At 42.8% G+C, this 19,541-nt stretch overlaps 1 protein-coding gene across 1 annotated transcript; it reads right to left on the bottom strand.

The window, feature by feature from the left end:
• Window positions 1-820: 820 nt before the first annotated feature.
• Window positions 821-18,931, bottom strand: KCNMB1 (potassium calcium-activated channel subfamily M regulatory beta subunit 1). Its single transcript, XM_032803692.2, has 4 exons — window positions 18,750-18,931; window positions 9,674-9,843; window positions 7,063-7,258; window positions 821-2,375 (listed from the first exon to the last, which is right to left on the bottom strand). Exons 2-4 carry the CDS (start codon window positions 9,808-9,810, stop codon window positions 2,091-2,093), a joined length of 618 nt encoding a protein of 205 aa, XP_032659583.1. The 5' UTR covers window positions 9,811-9,843; window positions 18,750-18,931; the 3' UTR covers window positions 821-2,090.
• Between the last annotated feature and the right edge of the window lie 610 nt (window positions 18,932-19,541).

Here is a 19,541-nt window from a genome sequence, read left to right as displayed (position 1 = left end):
CACAGCAGGACTAAGGCAGGCTCCCTGCCTGCCCTGGCTCCACACAGTTCCCCAGAAACGGCCGGCATATTGCTCCCTAGGTGCAGGAGAGGTCAGGGAAGCTCCATGTGCTACCCCTGCCCCCCAGCGCCACCTCCACAACTCCCATTGGCAGGGAACCGGATCCAGTGGGAGCGGTACCTGCAGATGCAGGCAGCGTGCACCGCACAGAGCTGCCTGGCTGCGCATCCACCTAGGGGCTGGCCACTTCTGGGAGCAGTACAGAGCCAGGACATCCATCCCTGCCTTAGCCCTGCTGCGCCACAGACTGGGAGCCGCCTGAGGTAAGGGGCTGCCTGGCGGGAGCCTGCACCCCGACCTCCCTGCCCCAGGTCAGCACGCAATCCCACCCTCTAACTCCCTCCCAGAACCCCCACCTGCATCCAACCCCCACCTACATCCAACCCCCTGTTGGAACCTCCTCCTGAACCTAAATTCTCTTCCAGAGCCTGCACCCCAGCCCTGAGCCCCCTCCCGGAGCTCATGCCCCAAGCCCCCTGCCCCAGGTCAGAACCTCCTCCTGCACCGTAACTGCCTCCCAGACCCTCCACTGCACCTAGCCCCCTGCCCTAGGTCAGAACCCCCTCCCGCACACTAACTCCCTTCTAGAGCCTGCATCCCCTTCCACACCCCTACCCCAGCTCTGAGCCCCCTCCTGGAGCTCACACCCTGCAACCTCTCCCACTACAACCCCCTTCACTAGCCCTGAGCCCTCTCCTGTATCCTGAACTCCTTATTTCTGGCCTCACCCCAGAGCCCGCATCCCCAGCTGAAGCCCTTACCCCAACCCCCGCCCTAGCTAATGTAAGTGAGGGTGGGAAAGAATGAGTGACAGAGGGAGGGGACTAGAGTGAGTGGGAGGCAGGGCCTCAGAGAAGGGGTAGAAGCAGAGCCTTGTGGAAGGGGTGGGGCAAGGGTGTTCGGTTTTGTGCAGTTAGAAAGTTGGCAACCCTACTTGTGCTATCCATATCAAGAAAGCTAGTCAAACACAATACACATGGAGTACTTTAGATTCCCATTGTATACTGCAGTGAATTGGAAACTGAGTGGAGAGCAACAGTCATTTTCAGAGAACAGGCCATCAGTATATGCATCAGAGCAGTTCCAAAAGCCTGGATTCTTGTTCCTAGACCTTTCTTTGCTGATGCAAATGTCTTTGCAAGATGTGCTCTCTCTTTCCCCACTCCCACAAATCTCTTAAGCTCACATGAATTCACTGTACTCCTTTTGTACAGCACCATGGGTCACACCACTTGCTGATTGTTTTAAGTACACAATCTTTACACTTTTTATCTTCTTTGGTGTGACTTTTTAATATTATATGTCAGATATAGGAGGAAAGAGAGCACTTTACAAGGCAGACCTGGCATCTACTTCAAAAACTAAACCAAAGCAGAGACATAACTCCAAAAGCTAGTCTTAACAAAAATCCTGCACCTTTAAAAAGTACATATATTGTTTGTGGTGTGTTTGGAATCCTATAAAGTAAATGCTAATGGCTTGATTTTTCAGAAGGGTGACAGGGTTCATGCACATTTCTGCACATATCTCTGTGTACTGTGTGCAATCAGCTCTTCTTCAAACTCAAGTAAAGGATGCTGCCGTGTTTGTACATAGTTCCAGTAATTATGTAGGTGAAGTTGTTATAGAAGGATGTATTTAGATGTCTGGCCTCGACTTTCTGAAAATCAAACCCCAAATGTGCAACGTGCTCTTTGTCAGCAAACTTGAATGCTGAATTTTTAACCTACTTTCTGTAAAACAAAAACCATTCAAACTCCTCAAGAAATTGACTGATATATGAAAACAAACAAAACAAAAAAATACCACCAAAAAAGCTTTGACTAGTTCTCCTGCAATCCCTGGGATACCACAGATCTGTCTTATTTTATATCTAACTCATCGTAATCCATGGTATATAAACTCAGACAACATATCTCTTCTCTAGAACTCTGACCATTGATCATGGTACATTTTAAGAATTGCAAAATACAGACTAAGAAGACAGAGTGTGGGGAAAAGAAACTTCAGCTTGTTTTGTTGTGGAGCATTTATATGTTTGTTTTGTATTGCCAAGCAGAAAGTACAGAAACATATTGACTGACTTTCACCATGATGATAATCAGAACTCCACCAGTCAACATAAGGGAAGGCCAGAGGAAAGCAAAGAAAAGGCCCTTTGGAGGATATAGCCTTATTAAAATGACACTTGTCTGTCTTCGTTCTGGGTCGTAATAACAAGGGAAAGTCTGATGCTTTCGGAAATTTTCTGCGGCAGTTTCTATTAGCATTTTAACTTCTTTGTCGTTCTTCAAGTTTCGTGGAATATAGGAGCACTAAAATGAGAAATCAAGATACTTGTTAGAGCAATTGTTCTACTGCAGGATGTGCAGTGATGTGAGACCTTTCTGAAAACATCACTTAACTAGTTCAAACAAAAGATTATATGCACATCTGAGAGTAGCTCTAAATATTGTCTTGTTACCTGGTCCATCCCCCATCTATTTGTTGTTGTCTCCTGTCATACACTGAGGCCCCAATCCTGCAAAGGGTTACACACGTGTAAATTGATCCATGTGAATAGCGATTTGGAGTTGGGGTGGAATTTCTCCCAAAGTCAGATTGGCAGGAACCTTTTTTTGCTTTATTCTGAAGCATGGAATGTGGGTTGCCTGGTAGGATCATCTGGACATACCTCACCTAATCAACTCTCTACCATTGCAGGGCATTGGGCATTGGGAATACCTCAGTCCTTCCTGTTCTCTGCCTACGGCACACAAATAGTTCAGTGTCCTGAGGACTGAAATGCTTTCATCTAACTAAAGATAGTGGGTTCAATATGAGAGGTAGCTGGGTGAAATTTAGTGGCCTGTGGAGGTCAGACTAGTGATTTGATCTAAAGGTCTACTCTGGCCTCAAGCTCTATGAATCTCTGAAAAGGTTTTATTGGAGCCAATGGGACAGCTCCTGCTCTTGGAGTGAAGCCCGTGCATAATTTTTTTACAAAGCTCAGGGCCTTAGATTTTAAACATAGAGACAAGGGCTATACTTTTTCTGTGTGTGCGCAACACCTAGCTCTATGGGCCCTAATCCCTGACTGGGGCTTCTGGCACTACCAAAGTACAGATACCTTAGTTATACAGAAATTCCTAAATGGGCTGGGCTGGAAGGGCAGAGACGGTGGAATAAAGGTATTTCATTGCTGATACTGCTTTCACAGTCAAGAGTTAGATGCTCCATGGCAGCAGTGGTAGACTATCTTGGGGTGCTGGAGTAGGCTAAATTCCAATTATCCAAGAATACATGGCCAGTATTTGAGTTACTTCAGCGTGAACCTCTCTCTGTAATTAGCGAAAGACGATGACCTACTTTTCCATTGAGGGAGAGAGTATTTTTAATTGATTACACTATGAAACAACTTTGTAGCTCTCTAGTGCAAGAAATAGATAGTGATCAATGTTATTATATTTGTATTAATGTAGCACCTATGGGTTCTAGCTGTGATTAGTACCCCATTATGATAGGTACTAAATGCACACACACCCAGTGAAGGATAATCCCTGTGCTGCAGAGCTTGCAGTCTAACTAAATCAGACAGAAAGGAGCGGAGAGGGGAAATGAAGTCAGAGAGGTGCACTTGCTTTCTCATTTTAACACAGGAGTTCACTGGCAGAGTAGGGAGCAGAGCCCCATTCTTCTGAGTGTCTATCCATGTTCTTATCCATTGAGCTCACACTGCCTTTCAGAGTAAAGGTGTTGCTGGATTCTTAATTCAGCTGTCTGTTGAAAGCCATTCTTTGCCTCTGTAACTGGCTAACTTAATGGACAAGGGGCGAAAGCAGAGATCTGCTATCCTGGCGTACCTTCCTCATGGACAAGCAGGGGGCTTTCAAATGTAATTGAAAACCTATTTAAAGAGGCATAAAATCCATTCATTGCTCTTAGAAGACAGGTTGGCAAAAACTGTGCTGACAGGCTTAATTTATTGAAGAAATTATACATCGGTTCAGGTTCACGTTTATTGCACCATTTCATTAGCACTCATTAAAGTGGGTTGGCTAAAATAAGCGCCCTTTACCCAAATCCCAGCTATGAGTTTGGAATGCTGACATTAAATTGCTGGAAATGCTAATTATTTCGGAGCATTAATCCACAGGCCATTTTGAGGTTCTCGCATTACTACTTTTTTCCATTTCTGTCATCTTGTTTTCACCTCTTGAGCTGATAGTGTTTGTTGATCAGTTTAGCCTAACCTGGCAGTAATTTTAAAATTTCAGCTGTAGAAATGCAGAAGCTTTATCTCAAAACCAATAACCTAAACAAATATAAGGTAAACAAAATGAGATTTTCCCCAAGCTTACAGTGACTACAAGACATTGAAAACCTGAAAGAAAATCCTCTACGTGCAAAAGTCAAATTGGCCCCATAAAACAATAACATTTAGCTCGCTGCAAATGAGATGTTTCAGGACTGCCCTTTGATAGAGCAAGGGCTGAAGAGGAATTCCAAGTTAATGTAGACAGGCTGAAACTAACCCCTGTGCAGAAATTCACCTTAAAGTCTATGTACCATTAAAAGTCCAGGTAAGTCTCATAATAGGGTTTAACTGGGGTTTCTCTGGTGCATAAGGACTTGTTCTGGCCTCCTACAGAGGGATGAGTATAACCCACTATGCTGAATATTGGACCCTAAGAGTCAGCCACTGCCCTTGAACTTGCTCTCACAACCTGCCTTATGGAAAGGAGAGTATTGAGTGCACTGTCCCTAAATGTCTGAGATTCTCTATAGCTGGAGTTTCACAGGGAGCAGAGAAATTTTTTCCCCAAAGCTAAAGGTTTTGTATGTTTACTTGATTTTTAATCTTGATATCTTAAATCCACCTCAAATCTGTGAGAAACATTTTAATATAAAAGCTAAATTGGATACATTTTCAAGGAAGCATTGGCCAAGCCTCTACATTTAAACACATTTTTTTCTTCTTGCTATCACTTGTGTGCGCAGCCCCTGTAATTGTGCCTGCAAGTAGCAATTCTGTACAACGAGATACTACATGTAGCTTTTCTACAACACTGATCTTAAAATTGCCATATGTTTGAACTACATAAGAATATAGACCTTGTATTTGCAAAGCTTGCAACAGCCTTTGAAGATTGACCCTCCGCATTTCCAAACTCCAAACTATTTGCATGTTTAAATCCCAGAGTGCTTCATAATGTTTAATATATATTCTTCAGTCTTGAAGTGGACTTTGAAGTGATGATCTGCGAAATTCAGACATGGAATTTCCCAGTCTTGGAAGGGTCAAGGGCACCTGGCATTTTGGTTTGGGTCCTTCTCTTATTTTGATGATATGCCAAGAAAATAAAAATCTCCTAAACTGATCCTTTCTGTTTTTCTTATGTGTGCTCTGTTGTAATTCTGTGCTTTTAACATTCAAAACTCACTTTACTCACAACACTCTTTTTCTTACTCAAAAGCAAGTACAAGACAGCATAATGGACTGAAGGCATATCTACAGCAATCCTACATTTTACCCCACATCTCACATTAAAGCATTCTGCAATGTATGAAATGTCAGTCTTTCCATGAAACTGGCAGCTCATTCACATACCGTACATTCAGACACAGGCATTCTCACACACACACATTTTTTGCTTCCTATCTTATTCTCGGATGGAATTGTATATTCCCTCTTAAAGGTAGCTTGCTGAGTGAGATTATGAATTTTCACTTCACATGCAAGAAATATTTCAGTGAATGTTCAGGAACTCGCCACAGGGTGATATTTTGCTGTTTCTATGGTTGAAAATGTTCCCCCCCCTTCACTGAAAATGGGGTAATTCTGGAGGTTTGGTTCAACTTGCTGTAAAGATGGTGACAAATTGCAGAATTCAGGCCTATATTCTGGTTTGGGTTTTGAACATCCTAAAGTTCAGGGGTGCTTGGATCTGAACATTTTGGTTTGCACCTGCCCTTGAGAGTTGAGAGCTTGTTTTTGTGAAAAAAAAGCAGCCACTGAAATCTTCCCCCTGTTCAGGAACCAAATTCAACCCTCATCTTCTTGGCTGTTCTGAAATGGTTTCTTCGCTTCCATTGGCAGGCTGGGGGTCCAGACCTTGCCATGATAAAACACTACAAGAGAGTTGATTCCAGACAGGTGCACAAGTGGAGGTATTGGAAATGACATGAGGACATGTTTCTTTGACTGCCACCCCAGGTTTGACCTGCCAAGTTATTCAAGACTTTGGACACTCCCTTGAAGTGAAGCGGAACTCCCAGCTGTCGTGGTTCCCACCGCCCTTACTGGAATGGAGCTCCACCACAATACACGGTGCAGCCTCTGCACAGGTTTTGTTTCAGTAACATTCCCATCTATTCCAGGGTATTTCCAAGCTCAAGTTTCTGTTGTGACAGTGGGTAGAAACAGTTGCAGATTACACCAAGAACAAGCCCAGCTGCTGGATTGGGTGCCCACATTCCCAGTTTATTGGCTTCCACCTGATGCGTACCAAACCCACTGGTGGTTCACGTTTCCAAAGGCTCTGGGACTCCACCTTTTCCCCTTTCTACCTCATTTCCTGCAGTCCCCAAATGGGAGTGAACTTTGGGGCTCTGTGTTTTTAATCAGGGCCACATTTAATCTCAACCTACCCCAGGGTGGTTCAACAAACGCTTGGGGTTGATCTATTCCTCTGAATTGTGCTTCAGCTTGTAGAGATTTATGTATATTTTATGCTTATAAATATTTAATAGTTATTTTTGGTTGATGTAATTTCTTCTCAAATATTACCTTAAATATGTCTGATACCACCTTTATAATACATGCCAGATATGTCCTCACTCTGAATTTTTGAACATTTGCTTTGGCCTAAGCGTAAGCATTGCCATGAAGAAAGACTAACAAGTCTGTGCTCTACTTTCAGTTAATTCATTAGTGCTTTGTGTGGTTATAAAAATAACCTGCTGAACCATATGTGACAAATATGGACAGGGATTCTGATGAATACATTTAAATCCCAGTACCTTGGGATTTCTTTCCTGTGTTTCTTCATTATGATAGAGCATAACTTCTTGTCCTGAGAAGTTCAAATCAACCAACACCTCTAGACAAGGATACTGGAAAATGTTTTCATCATCTGCACCGTTGTTGAACGAGCATTGGACTTTGTCCTTGATGTTGGTTTTGAGCAGTTTGCACGTAGTTTCTGTGGTCCAAACGCTATAAAACAAATCATACTGTTTTTAAATGCTTTATTTACAGCTTTTTTACAGCGTGATTCTGTCCAAGCGCTGTGGACAAATTTTCCACCATGGTGGTGTTTTATATGTCATTAAGCCGTCAGCAGTGTGGTGGGCTGAGGGTGTGGATGGAGCATGTATGCGAGTGCTCTGAGCCAAACCCAAACAGACAGTCAGCATTGGTTGGGGTTAGAGGCCCTGCAGGGAAGATATGGATTTTGACTCATGCATTAGCTATTCACTGGATGGATTCAGAGGTAGATTTTAACTCCCATGCTTGGATGTGTTGGAAGTTGCCGTCTCCCCCCACTCCCTACAAAAAAACAACAGAAAAACTAGGGTAGGTTTGTGTGAATTCTAGTATTTTTTGGTAAATATTTTAAATGTGGATGCATGTGTTTTTATCTATGCACTTCCAGAGACCTGAATGAAAATTTGACCTATGTTCTGAAATACAGTTTAGCGTATTAGAGCTTTAGATCAGAGGTGGGCAAACTTTTTGGCTTGAGGACTACATCTGGGTATGGAAATTGTATGGCGGGCCATGAATGCTCACGAAATTCGGGGTTGGAATATGGGCAGGGATGAGACCAGAAATGAGGAGTTCAGGGTATGGGAGAGGGCTCCGGGCTAGGGAAGGGAGTTGGGGTGCGAAGGGGGAGGGAGGGTTCCAGATAGGGGTGTGAGCTCTGGGATGGGGCTGGGGATGAGGGATTAGGGGTGCAGGAGGGTGGTCTGGGCTGGGACCAAGGGGTTCAGAGAGCCAAAGGGGGATCAGGGCTAGGGCTGGGGGTCCAGGTTCTGGGCGGTGCTTACCTCAAGCAGCTTACAGAAGCAGTGGCATGTCGCCTCTCCAGCTCCTATGCAGAGGCTCTCCCAGGTGACTCTGAGTGCTGCTACATCCGCAGGTGCCGCCCCTGCAGCTCCCATTGGCCACAATTCCTGGCCAATGGGAGCTGGGGGGGGCTGCACTTGGGGTGGGGGTAGCGTGTGGAGTCCCCTGGCAGCCCCTACACGTAGGAGCCAGAATGAGGACATGCCACTGCTTCCGGGAGCTGCGCAGAGCCATGTGCAGAGTAGAGCAAGCCCTGGACCCTGCTCCCTGGCAGGAGCTTGAGGGCCAGATTAAAACATCTGAAGGGCAAGATGTGGCCTTTGGGACGTAGTTTGCCCACCCCTTCTCTAGATGCTTCAGAAAAATAAAAAAAACCTTTGACTAATGTCGTCTGGTAACTCTCAAATCCTATGTTTACTGGGGGGTTTACTTCTTTGTCTTTCTATTATAAGGGTCATTTGCATGATTGAATACACAGGAACTTTGCACGAGGCTTTCAGCAGCTTTTTTACTAAGCATTATCACTGAATGTTGTTAACAGCTGTGGCAAGCTAGGAACTTCATGGCTATCATTATGCACGCCGTGGCCACTCAGATCTTCACAGTGACAGCAAGGATAAAACGTTATCAGCCTGATCCAAAAGCCCAAGCCCCCTACACTGGGCACTAAAAGAGGATTCTAGCAACAGAGGACTTTGTGTGTGTGTGTGTGTGTATCTATGGATATAAATCCACTTACATAGAGAAGTCTGTCCACAAAAAAATCAAAAATACACATGCTTACTGGTATGATAAATATCAAATTAGGAATTGAACTGGGGACCTCTAGACCTTAGCAGGGACTGCAACAAACATGTACGCTTTGCAGATTGATTGGACATTTTCCCATGGTATGTATGTGGGAACAGAGCCTGTAATTAGTTCTGATGGGTGGGCTACACTAGTTTATTACAAGATGCTTCCAGTCGTTAAAGAGTTAAAGCTCAGGGCTGTGGACCTGGCTTATTTGCCAAAGGTCATACATTCTTGCTAGGGCTGGTTTCAATATTTTCATCTGAACTTTTTTTTAAAAAGGAAATATGGCTTTTGGATACCACACAACTATTGTATCTATTTTTGTTGAAGATTGGCAGTGTTTTTTGGTTAAACTGAAAAAATGTTTGTTTTCAAAACCAAAAGCCAAAATGTTTTCAGTGAAAACCCTGAAAAATTCCATGAGAAACACTGACCAAAATAAGGTGTGTTTTTTTTCATTTTTTTTTCATTTTTTTTCTAAACTTTTCACAGAAAATTAAAATGCATTTCTGGACCCACTGTGATTCTAATCCTGAAAGGATGTCTTGCTGTGTCAGGTGCTTCCCCATAATTCTATTAACTATTCATGATTAACAGCTTCCCTCTCCACTTCATGCTATCTAAAATCAGCTTGTAAGCTCTTTACGGCAGTATCCTTTGATTTGTTCTGTAAAGCACCTAAGCACATTTGGGCTTCACAAAAATAATAACCGACAGCAGACAAACACAGGCTGACATTTATAACAAAAAAAGAACTGAAGTTACCTGTTCGTGTAGGATGGCATAATTGTGATCCCAATAAAAAAGTACATCATCACTGAGCATGCAACCATTCCTAGTCCCAGGCATAATGCCCTGGTCTCCCCTCGCTTCTGTGAGGTCACCAATTTTTTCCCCAACATGTTTTAGTGTTATGGATTCTGAAATTTCTCGTTCTGGAGTCAAACAGAAAAACAGGGGAAAATGCAACCAGATTCATCATAGAGTTAGTATTAGATTTAATATAAACTCTTAAGAGGCTTTAATTCAAGATATTGCAAATTGTGAGGAGTTTAGTGAAACCTGATCCATTACATTCTTACTCTCATTAAAATTTACAAGGCAGTCAGGTAAGTCCAGTAAAAGAAAATACTGACTCCAAGTTTTTTTAAAAAAGGCTCCAGAGGTGATTCCCGCAATTACAAGCGAATAAGCCTAACTTTAGTACCAGGCAAATTGGTTGAGACTGTAGTAAAGAACAGAATTATCAGACATATAGATGAACACAGTTTGTTGGAGACGAGTCAACATGGTTTTTGTACAGGGAAATCATGCCTCACAATCTACCAGAATGCTTTGAGGGGGTCAACAAAGATGATCCAGTGGCTATAGCGTATTTACATTTTGAGAGAGCCTTTCACAAGTTCCGTCATCAAAAGCTCTTACGCAAAGTAAGCTGTCCTGGGATAAGAGGGAAGGTCCTCTCATGGATCAGTAATTGGTTAAAAGATAGGAAACAAAGGGTAGGAATAAATGATCAGTTTTCAGAAAGGAGAGAGGTAAATAGTTGTGTCTCCCAGGAGCCTCTATTGGCACCAGTACTGTTCAACATATTCATAAATGATTTGGGAAAATGGGGAAACAGTGAGGTGGCAAAATTTGCGGATGATACAAAACTATTCAAGATAGTTAAGTTCCAGGCAGACTGTGAAGAGTTACAAAGTGATCTCACAAAACTGGATGACTGGGCAACAAAATGGCAGATGAAATTTAATGTTGATAAATGCAAAGTAATGCACATTGGAAAACATAATCCCAACTATACATACAAAACAATAGGATCTAAATTAGCTGTTACCACTCAGGAAAGAGATCTTGGAGTCGTTGTGGATAGTTTTCTGAAAATAGCCACTCAATGTGCAGCAGCAGTCAAAAAAGCAAACAAATGTTGGGAAACACTAAGAAAGGGATAGATAATAAGACAGGAAATATCATATTGCTTCTGTATAAATCCATGGTACGCCCACATCTTGAATATTGCATGCAGATCTGGTCATCCCATCTCAAAAAAAGATATATTGGAACTGGAAAAGGGACAGAAAGGGGCAAAAAAAATGATTAGGGGTATGGAACAACTTCCACATGGAGAGAGTAATACAACTGGGACTGTTCAGCTTGGAAAAGAGATGACTAAGTGGGGGATATGATAGAGGTCTATAAAATCATGAAGGGTATGGAGAAAGCAAATAAGGAAGCGTTATTTACTCTCTCTCATAACACAAGAACTAGAGGTCACCAAATGAAATTAATAGGCAGCAGGTTTAAAACAAACAAAAGGAAGTATTTCTTCACACAACTCAGAGTCAACCTGTGGAACTCTTTGCCAGAGGATGTTGTTGTGAAGGCCAAGACTGTAACAGGATTAAAAAAACTAGATACATTCATGGAGGATAGGTCCATCAACAGCTATTAGCCAGGATGGGCAGGGATGCAAAACAATGCTCTGAAGTATACCTAGTCTCAGTTTGCTGGAAGTTGGGAATGGGATGGGATGGATCACTTGATTACCTGTTCTGTTCATTAATTCTGAAGTACCTGGCATTGGCCACTGTTGGAAGACAGGTTACTTGGCTAGATGGACCATTGGTTTGACCCAATATGGCTGTTCTTATGTATTGTACTGTGTGAAGCACCCAGTTTGGCAAATTCAGTGCTACAGGGGGTCATGGACTATGTTCTCTCTAAGCTGTGCAGTTGGGACATGCCGAAAGCGTGTGTTAAGACGCCCCTACCCCTGCTGCTTTGTAGCCACATTGCTCCTGCCCTCTGCCTTGGAGCACCTGCTGCTCCTGGGACCCTCCTGCTGGTTGCACAGAGCAGGGGAAGGGTTATGCTGAAGTCTGGGTGTCCCCTCCCCAACCCCTGTACTCCATCTCTGCGAAGCAGGGGAGAGGGAACAGGGCTCAGGACTCAGAGGAGGAGACGGTCTGAGGTCTGAAGCAGCCAGCGCGCACACACACACACACACACACACACACTCTCACACTCTCTCTCTCTCTCTTCCCCATTCCTACCTACCCCATTTCTGCAGTACATGGGAGGGGATAGAGGACTCAGGAGCAGCAGGGCTTTCAGTGAGAGTGCCTTAGAGAGACAGCACATGGTGTCTCTCAGAAACTTCCCCGGCAGCCTACACACACCTTGTTTCTGTGACTCTCACACTCACCTCCCAACACATACTTGTATTATTGTTGTTGTTACTTCTTGGTACTTCCTGCAGTGCATATATATTCTGTGTAATTTTATTCTTTCAAAGAGCTGTTATTTTAGTTTTTTGACTAGTCCATACATTCCATAACTTTTATTTCTCTTTTACACTTAGATTTAATTCTTTGAGAAGTGAGTTCTAAAATGCAGGGCTTTGGAGCAGAGCCCAGAGCTGGAGCGCGGAGCAGCTCCGGAGCAGTGGAGCTGCAGGTGTTTGCCTGGAGTTGGAGTGGAGCCGGAGCACAACTCCAAAGCCCTGCTAAAATGCCTAACCTGTCCTGACTGGAGTAATTATCTCTAGGGCGCGCTCTCTCTCTCTCTCTCTAAAATATGGTGGGGCTTTTTTATTTCTACTGGTGGCACACATCTGCACATTACCTCAGTGCACGTAACAACATTTATTCTGCACATGGATGAAAAAAATTTGAGGGAACATTGGTCATGGAGGGTGTATATGGATATATATTCTAGGGTTGCATGAACTATTGGTAACAAAATGTGGAAACCTCAGAAACTGTATTCACCTAAACCTGCTGTGATTAGGATTGGACAGTGATTTAGACATTTCTACGTAGTCAGGACCAGCATTCAATTCATTGCTATTGCTGGTGGTAGTGCAACAGTGGGGAATGTTAAGAAAAATGCTAATCTAAGTAACGTATTAGAGTTCTTCTGTACAATTGACTGAATTTGGGGTTTTGGAATGTTCTTCTCCCCCTTTGTTAAATAGAAGTCTAAATGATAATCTCCCTGGTACTGATGATGATTGCTATGGAACTGCAGCAATTGAAATGAGTTCTGAAAATTGCTGCTGTTCATCCCTATTCTCTATGCCAATTTAGCATGATTGATGTTTAGCAAATAAGAAAGAGCATTATGGTTGAAGTTCACAGTCCACAGCTTGGTTGAAGTTCACAGCTGGGAGTGTATATATATATGCCATTGATGACCATCGCCAGTATAATTTTTTTAATGGAAATATGGTGTAAACCACACTTGCAGAAATCATATTTTCAGCAGACTGATAGGATTTGCTGGGAGGTGGGGGGAGACAGTAGAGAAGTTGGGTGGGGGAATAATCCAGCAGGTTGAATTAAACCCACACAGTCCCAGTCCTTCAGTTTGTTGTACATGGATTATCCTTGAATCCGTACAGCCTCATGCTGATGTCACAGAGTCTCTGCACAGGCTCAAGGGTTTGCCTAGGTGGAGCAAATATCATCTAGTCAGAATTTAAAAGAGGCAGCTACTTACCATGTTCATCAGTGGTGAATGGGTATAAAAAGGGTTGAGGCTCCGTTTTGGCAAGCAAATGGACCCTGATTCAGCAGAGCACTTAAGGATATGTTTAAATCCATCCCATTCAGCAAATTGCTAAAGCACATGCTGAGTGCCATTGAGGTTTAACATCAAGGTGAAGTCAATGGCTAAGGCTGAACAGGTGCTCATGCACTTGGCTGATTAGGAATGGACTGTTGAACAGAAATGCAAGAATTATTACACAGTGAAGGGCTAACCCACATAACTGTTTTGTTGTTTCCTGCATTTTGGCCACAATCCTTTGAGTTACACTTAAACGGGACCCTCCACCCCCCGCACCCTCACTCCGAATCCACCGGACTTCAAAATGTCATTGCAGGAAGCATTGTCTGGAGAAGAATAAAAAACAAAACAATTGCTATGATGAAAGGAACTTTAAAGATGCCATCAGCTTTTGAGAGGAAGAGCTGAAGAAGAATGTGATGATATTAGTATGTGGCTTTCTGTTTTAATTATCTTTCAATCATTCAGCCATGGCAGTATTGTCATTTGACTGGTTAATTTTGATAGTCAAAAGACAAGATATTTGGACAATTAAGACTTTGCTGCTGTTAGAAAAATAATTTTATAGCAGGCATTAGCATGGTTACTAACAACAAATATATTCTCCCATGTGATTTCAACATGTGTTGATGCTGGTATGTTGATAGCACAGCACACCCTGAGGTTAGAGAAACTGCGGGGGGGGGGCAGGAGGAGGGAGGGAGTTTTTAGGTGTGGGACAGTCGCAAATATTGAACAAAGAGATGATTGGTGTTCTAAGGTCTCTCTGAGAACATAATTATTCCTCATTGAGTACTAGCATTTAGTTGCAGTATGGAAAATTGTTCAGTTCAGTATAAAATTCCACACTAAATAGGTATTTAGACCCATTGTGAGCTCTGCTAGAGAGACCAGCTTTGAAGAGAATCAGTTCAATGAAGTTCAAGTACAATTTGCTGAGGTTCCTAATCAAAAAGCATCTTCTTCTTAAACTGACAAACTGACACACAAACCATACCTGATTTCTGAGGTGTGCAGCCATATGGGATTCAGATCTTGCGACTGCTATCAGATTTGTGCTCCCTTGTCCTACAAACCCCCCGCCCAGTCACACACACTTCAATGGCAGGACGCCGATGGAGCTGAATGAAAACCAGAATTTCTATCCTACAGGAAATTCTAACATTTCAACATTTGTTTTTATCCTGAAATGGGGCAAAGTTGAACCATCAATTTTTTTAAAAGAACAAAAATCCCAAAAAAAATTTGACTTAGAAATGAGATAAAACATTTTGTTTTGAGTCGACTTGACAATAAATTGTACCATGCAGCTTGGGCAGAAGGGAGACTGTGGTGCAGGGCCAGCGCTTACATTAGGTGACTCTAGGCGGTCGCCTAGGGTGCCAGGATTCGGGGGGCGGCATTTTGTATGCTCCCCATGGGGTGCACGGGAGCTTCCAGTTCTGCTCCCATTGCACCGCCAAAAAAGGACCTTCTGCTGACATGTTGCGGAAAACAGTGGCAGGCAATTGAACAGGTCAATGACTGCCGCTGTCGCCTGCGGCATTTTGGCGGAGGGTCTTTCTTCGGCGGCGCGATGGGAGTAGAACCGGAAGCTCCCGCGTGCCCCGTGAGGAGCGCACAAAATGCTGCCCCCCGAATTCTGCCTAGGGCGCCAGAAACTCTGGTGCTGCTCCTGCTTTGTTGTAACATGGGAGATGTAGTCTGGCCAAGGAAATTCCCGAAGCAGTTCAGATCCATTTCTGCCCCACCCCAAAACAAACAAATTATAAATTGTGCAAGGAATGTTCACAGGAAAGACTCACCTAAAAATATCAGACAGCACTGCTACAAACACCATGTGATGGGCCAGATCCCCAGGAGCATTAACCAGAGTATCTCCATTGACTCTTGCGTTGCTTTCACCTGTTTATACCAGCTGAGAATCTGGTCCCTAAAACTGAAAGTTCCTTTGCCCTTTTTTTATGCTTGTAAATTGAGTGAGAGAATGAAGCAGTGATGTAGCAAAAATTGAAAACCACACTTAGCATGTATATGACCCCTCCTGAAGAAAAGTTGGGAATGTAAGACAGGACAGTAAACTTCAGTGAAATTGACCTAATATACTTTTAAAAAACAAAAAACAAAAAACAAAGCCTTACGTATACAAATAACCATTCAGATGTTTTACTAGTTCTTGTTAAAGATAAAAACCTTCCATTTTCTGGTTTGGAAGACAAATGAAGGTGCTCTCTGTGTACACAAGTGTGTATAACTGTGATATTACATAATATAAATTTTTCCCCAGTCTCTAAAGAGTTAATTATGGCACATCATAAACTCGGATTCATGTTTGTGTTCTTTATTTTATTCTGATCTATTATATCAGGAGCAACATCAAAAAAAGGCTCATTTCTAAGTGTTTCTTCTACCAAAGTTAGTAAATATTTGGCAAATGAAATATTATGAAAAAATTAATTGGCCTGGGAAGTGTTACTGTTTTAAATCTTGAGACACTGAAGTGGGGGGCACACGTCCATTTAAATCCTGCTTCGAATATTAATCTCAGTGTAGCCATAATTCTGAACCTGCTAGAGTGCCTCCATAACTAGTAGGAAAATATAAGCTACAAATCTTTTCATAATCTCCCCTTCTCCCTAATCTTTTTGTTAAATCTAGTTAAATTATACAGTAGATACACTGTACAATTTCAATGTATAATCACCACATTGACAGCTGCTGCTGCTAATACTAGGGATGGGTTTGGAGCTGAATACCCAAATTTGATTAGTAGACTTTTTATCCTTGATGGGGAGATTCCCCCCCCCCCCTTTCCCTTTTTCTTCAAGGACCTTTTGTTGCCGTGACCTTCCTTGGTTAAGGATGAAACTCCCTTCATGGTTAATCCATGGTGCTGCTAGATTTGATGGAGAAGTCACTAGTGATAAGAATCCACAGCACTCAGAGATGCCTGTCAGAGCAGAGAAGGAGAAATTGATCTCCCACTCCCATGGTGAAGCCTCTTTAGTGTGGAACTGAGGTTGGCAGTAAATATTAAGAGTTAATCATTAATAGAGGCAGCTCCAGCTCCAGGCACCAGCCAAGCAAGCTTATGCTTGGGGCGGCAGATTCTAAGGGGCAGCATTCCCTTGAATCCTTTTCTATTTTTTTTCCCTTTTTGCTTGGTCGTTTTGGCCGCCGCAGGTTTTTTCTTTTTTCTTTTTGTTTCACCGCTCCAGCCGCCCTGTAGGGGGCGGTGGCGCAGAGAAGGGGAGCACCCTGCTGGGAGCGGCCTGCACCCTCCATCTGCCCCAGCTGGTGCCAGGTCTGTAGCAAGCCCAGCAGGGCAGCCCACGTCCTTTCCTCCCCACGGACCAGCGCAGAGCCCTCCCGGCAGGCAGTGCGGCAGAAGCCCTGGCTGCCCCCCTTCTCTCTCCCACCCCCACTCCTGCCCCTCCCCTCTGCTGTCTGCAGCCTCAGGAATCCCCCTGCACCCGCGCTCTGGCCACCCTGCACGGTTTTTTTTGCTTTGCTGCTCCAGCCGCCCTGCAGGTTTTTGTTTGTTTGCTTGGAGCGGCAAAAAAGCCAGAGCCGGCCCTGAATAGAGGAACCCTATCCTGCACCATTTGGTGAATTTCCTGTAAGCATTTAGCTTTCAAAAGAACAGCGGCAGTGGATGTTATGCTGCATTACACCAATGTGTGTAGTGATCATTTGGATCTATGATGATTAACTAATAATATTCTAAATAGGCCCTGACCTAATAGCCTCTAATTCCCCTGAATTACACAGCAATCTGTGAGTTTGAACTTAATCAAAAAGCCATTTTGAAAGCAGTTTGTAAATAGCCATCTATTTATTATCTAAAATGTTAACTCTTTAACAGCCATCTGGTTTTATAGCCCTTGGAGTACTCTATTCTGGCCTGCATTAAAAAGAGAAGTGCCACTTTCCCTGGCCTCCTAGGAAGAGGGCTCCATTTAGTGACTTCGGAGATATTATTGCCAGTTTATTGGTAATGCAGTTCATGCATAGAATAAATAATAGGTAAATAAGGAGAGACAATCGGTATAGAATCAGGGCTATACATTCAGGTAGTTCGGGAGGGTGTGTGTGTGTGGGGTTAACTCTTGACAGCAAAGCTACAGGAGCCTGTACAGTCACCAGCATCTTGAAATGGAATTATGGACCCATCATTCAAAATTTGCTGACTTGTTTTTAGTTTATAGATTTTTAAACCAGTTTGGATCCTTTCTCTTCCAGGTACTCCTCTGACCTCCCGCTCTGCTCTCCACCTCATGTCCTGTGCAGCTTCATGTGGTGTGCCCTGGCTTGGGTATTTGGACTGATGTTCAAATTTTCCTTTCCCTACTTTTGCATCTCCAAGCCCTCTTTTGCTTACTAGTCACTGTTAGGCAGTTTTGCCCATAATATGAGAGTCACTGCAATCCCCATTCCTGAGCGACCCAGTTATAACCCCTTGAAATCAAAAGTAAAAATATTACAAGAAAGCAAATAAAGTTTCTGATCCCATTCTGTGTATCTGGTATTTACAGTAAAGAGTGATGCTGAACCAAAGGAGAAAAAAGATAAAAGTTTTACATCTCACCACCATATAGGGCTCCTATCCAGAGACCTGGGTAGCAATACCACTACTAGTTTATATCACGTTTGACATACATGGGGTGTGTGATTAAAGCATTGTTTATGTAACAAAACAAGACTAGAGGAAAAAGCGGGATATTTCTTCTGTCAAAAACTTCAAAGTAGGAGTGAGATGTTGGAGTAGAAACTGGATAGCTTTGGTTTCTAACGCTTTATATAATAATTTGAACAACTGCTCTTATTCAGTCTGGTATCTCTAATATATTTCTACAGTACTTCTTCTGAACACTCCCTAATATGATACTGCACTCTATTTGGCCATTTGAGACTGGGATTTTTAAAAAGTCTGAGAGAGGTGCTCAGCTCCCTTTAAGGCACCCAGCTCCCTTAAACTCTTTGAAAAGCCCAGTCACAGTGCTCTTGAAGCTAAGGACCTTTGCTAATAAGTACTGGCCCTGAAAGAGCAGCAGTTTTCCCACATTTTGTTATTTACAAGCTATTAGCATCACGCATATTGAAATATTCAAGTATATCTGAGAGAAGAAAACTAGATAACAACTTCCCCCTACCTTAAAAGTTAGCTGTGTGTCTAGAAGTGTTCCTGTATATTTATAAAAGCTGTTTCTTCTCAAAAGACAAAACTGTCCCAGACATTCCTAAGGCAAAACTTTCTCACAGTGATACTTACAGTCACTGGTGAATGCTGCTCTTTCGGTGTCTTTAGCTCATGACATAGTTTCTGTTGTTTGACTGATCCTAGTAGGTAAAAACCTTTCCACGCCAATGATAAAACAGCAAAACCCAGAGTTAAAAACTTTCCTTTCCAGGACTCCTCTGAGTTTGTTTTGCTGTGGCTGAACTCTGAGCTTATTTCCTTATTATGAAGATTCCTGTTGCCATAAATGGTAAGGTATGAACGGATGCAGTCCTCTTAAGATTAATTGCTGAAAAGTAGAAAGCCACAATATTCAGAGGCTTGACTCTCCTTTCCACTACAGCTCCTTTCTTGTGCTCTGGAAGTGTAAAGGTAATTCAAAGTAGGTCTGCTTAAGTTCTCTTTACACTGCCAGGGCACTAGAAATTGACTTTAGTGTAAAAGAGAACCAGGCCCTTTGTGTTCAATCTGAAAGCAATGACTTGCTACCAATGACAATTAAAAAAAAAAAAAGATACATTACATCCGTGGGCAAGAAAAGTAAAGTAAAGTAACGACCGTGAATTTAAAACCTTATCTGAACTTATATTCACTATTCCAAAGTTAGCTAACTGCATTTAAGTTTTACTTTTGGACTTAAAGGAGCCTGACCTTTTCTGAAGATCGAAATGTCAGAGTGGTATGTAAAAACTGAGCATGTGATTACCATTGTATATGCAATCTATGCTCCATAGGTAGATGTCTTTCTGGATCTCTACATGCACAAATGTAGATGTAGAATTGCAGTACGTGTGTGTTTAATATGCCACACAGTCATACTGAGCC

The sequence above is a fragment of the Chelonoidis abingdonii genome, chromosome 7 (genome assembly GCF_003597395.2).
Source record: "Chelonoidis abingdonii isolate Lonesome George chromosome 7, CheloAbing_2.0, whole genome shotgun sequence".
Classification (NCBI taxonomy): domain Eukaryota; kingdom Metazoa; phylum Chordata; order Testudines; family Testudinidae; genus Chelonoidis; species Chelonoidis abingdonii.
The sequence above is the reverse complement of the archived record's forward strand: the minus strand, read 5'-3'. Positions and strand labels throughout refer to the sequence as shown.

Excerpts from the sequence above, each read along its gene's own strand:
- KCNMB1 (XM_032803692.2), bottom strand. The coding sequence starts at position 9,810 with ATGTTGGGGAAAAAATTGGTGACCTCACAGAAGCGAGGGGAGACCAGG. Across the intron at positions 7,259-9,673 it reads ATGCCATCCTACACGAACAG|CGTTTGGACCACAGAAACTA; the intron begins GTAACTTCAGTT and ends TTTGTTTTATAG. Across the intron at positions 2,376-7,062 it reads CACAGGAAAGAAATCCCAAG|TGCTCCTATATTCCACGAAA; the intron begins GTACTGGGATTT and ends TTCTCATTTTAG.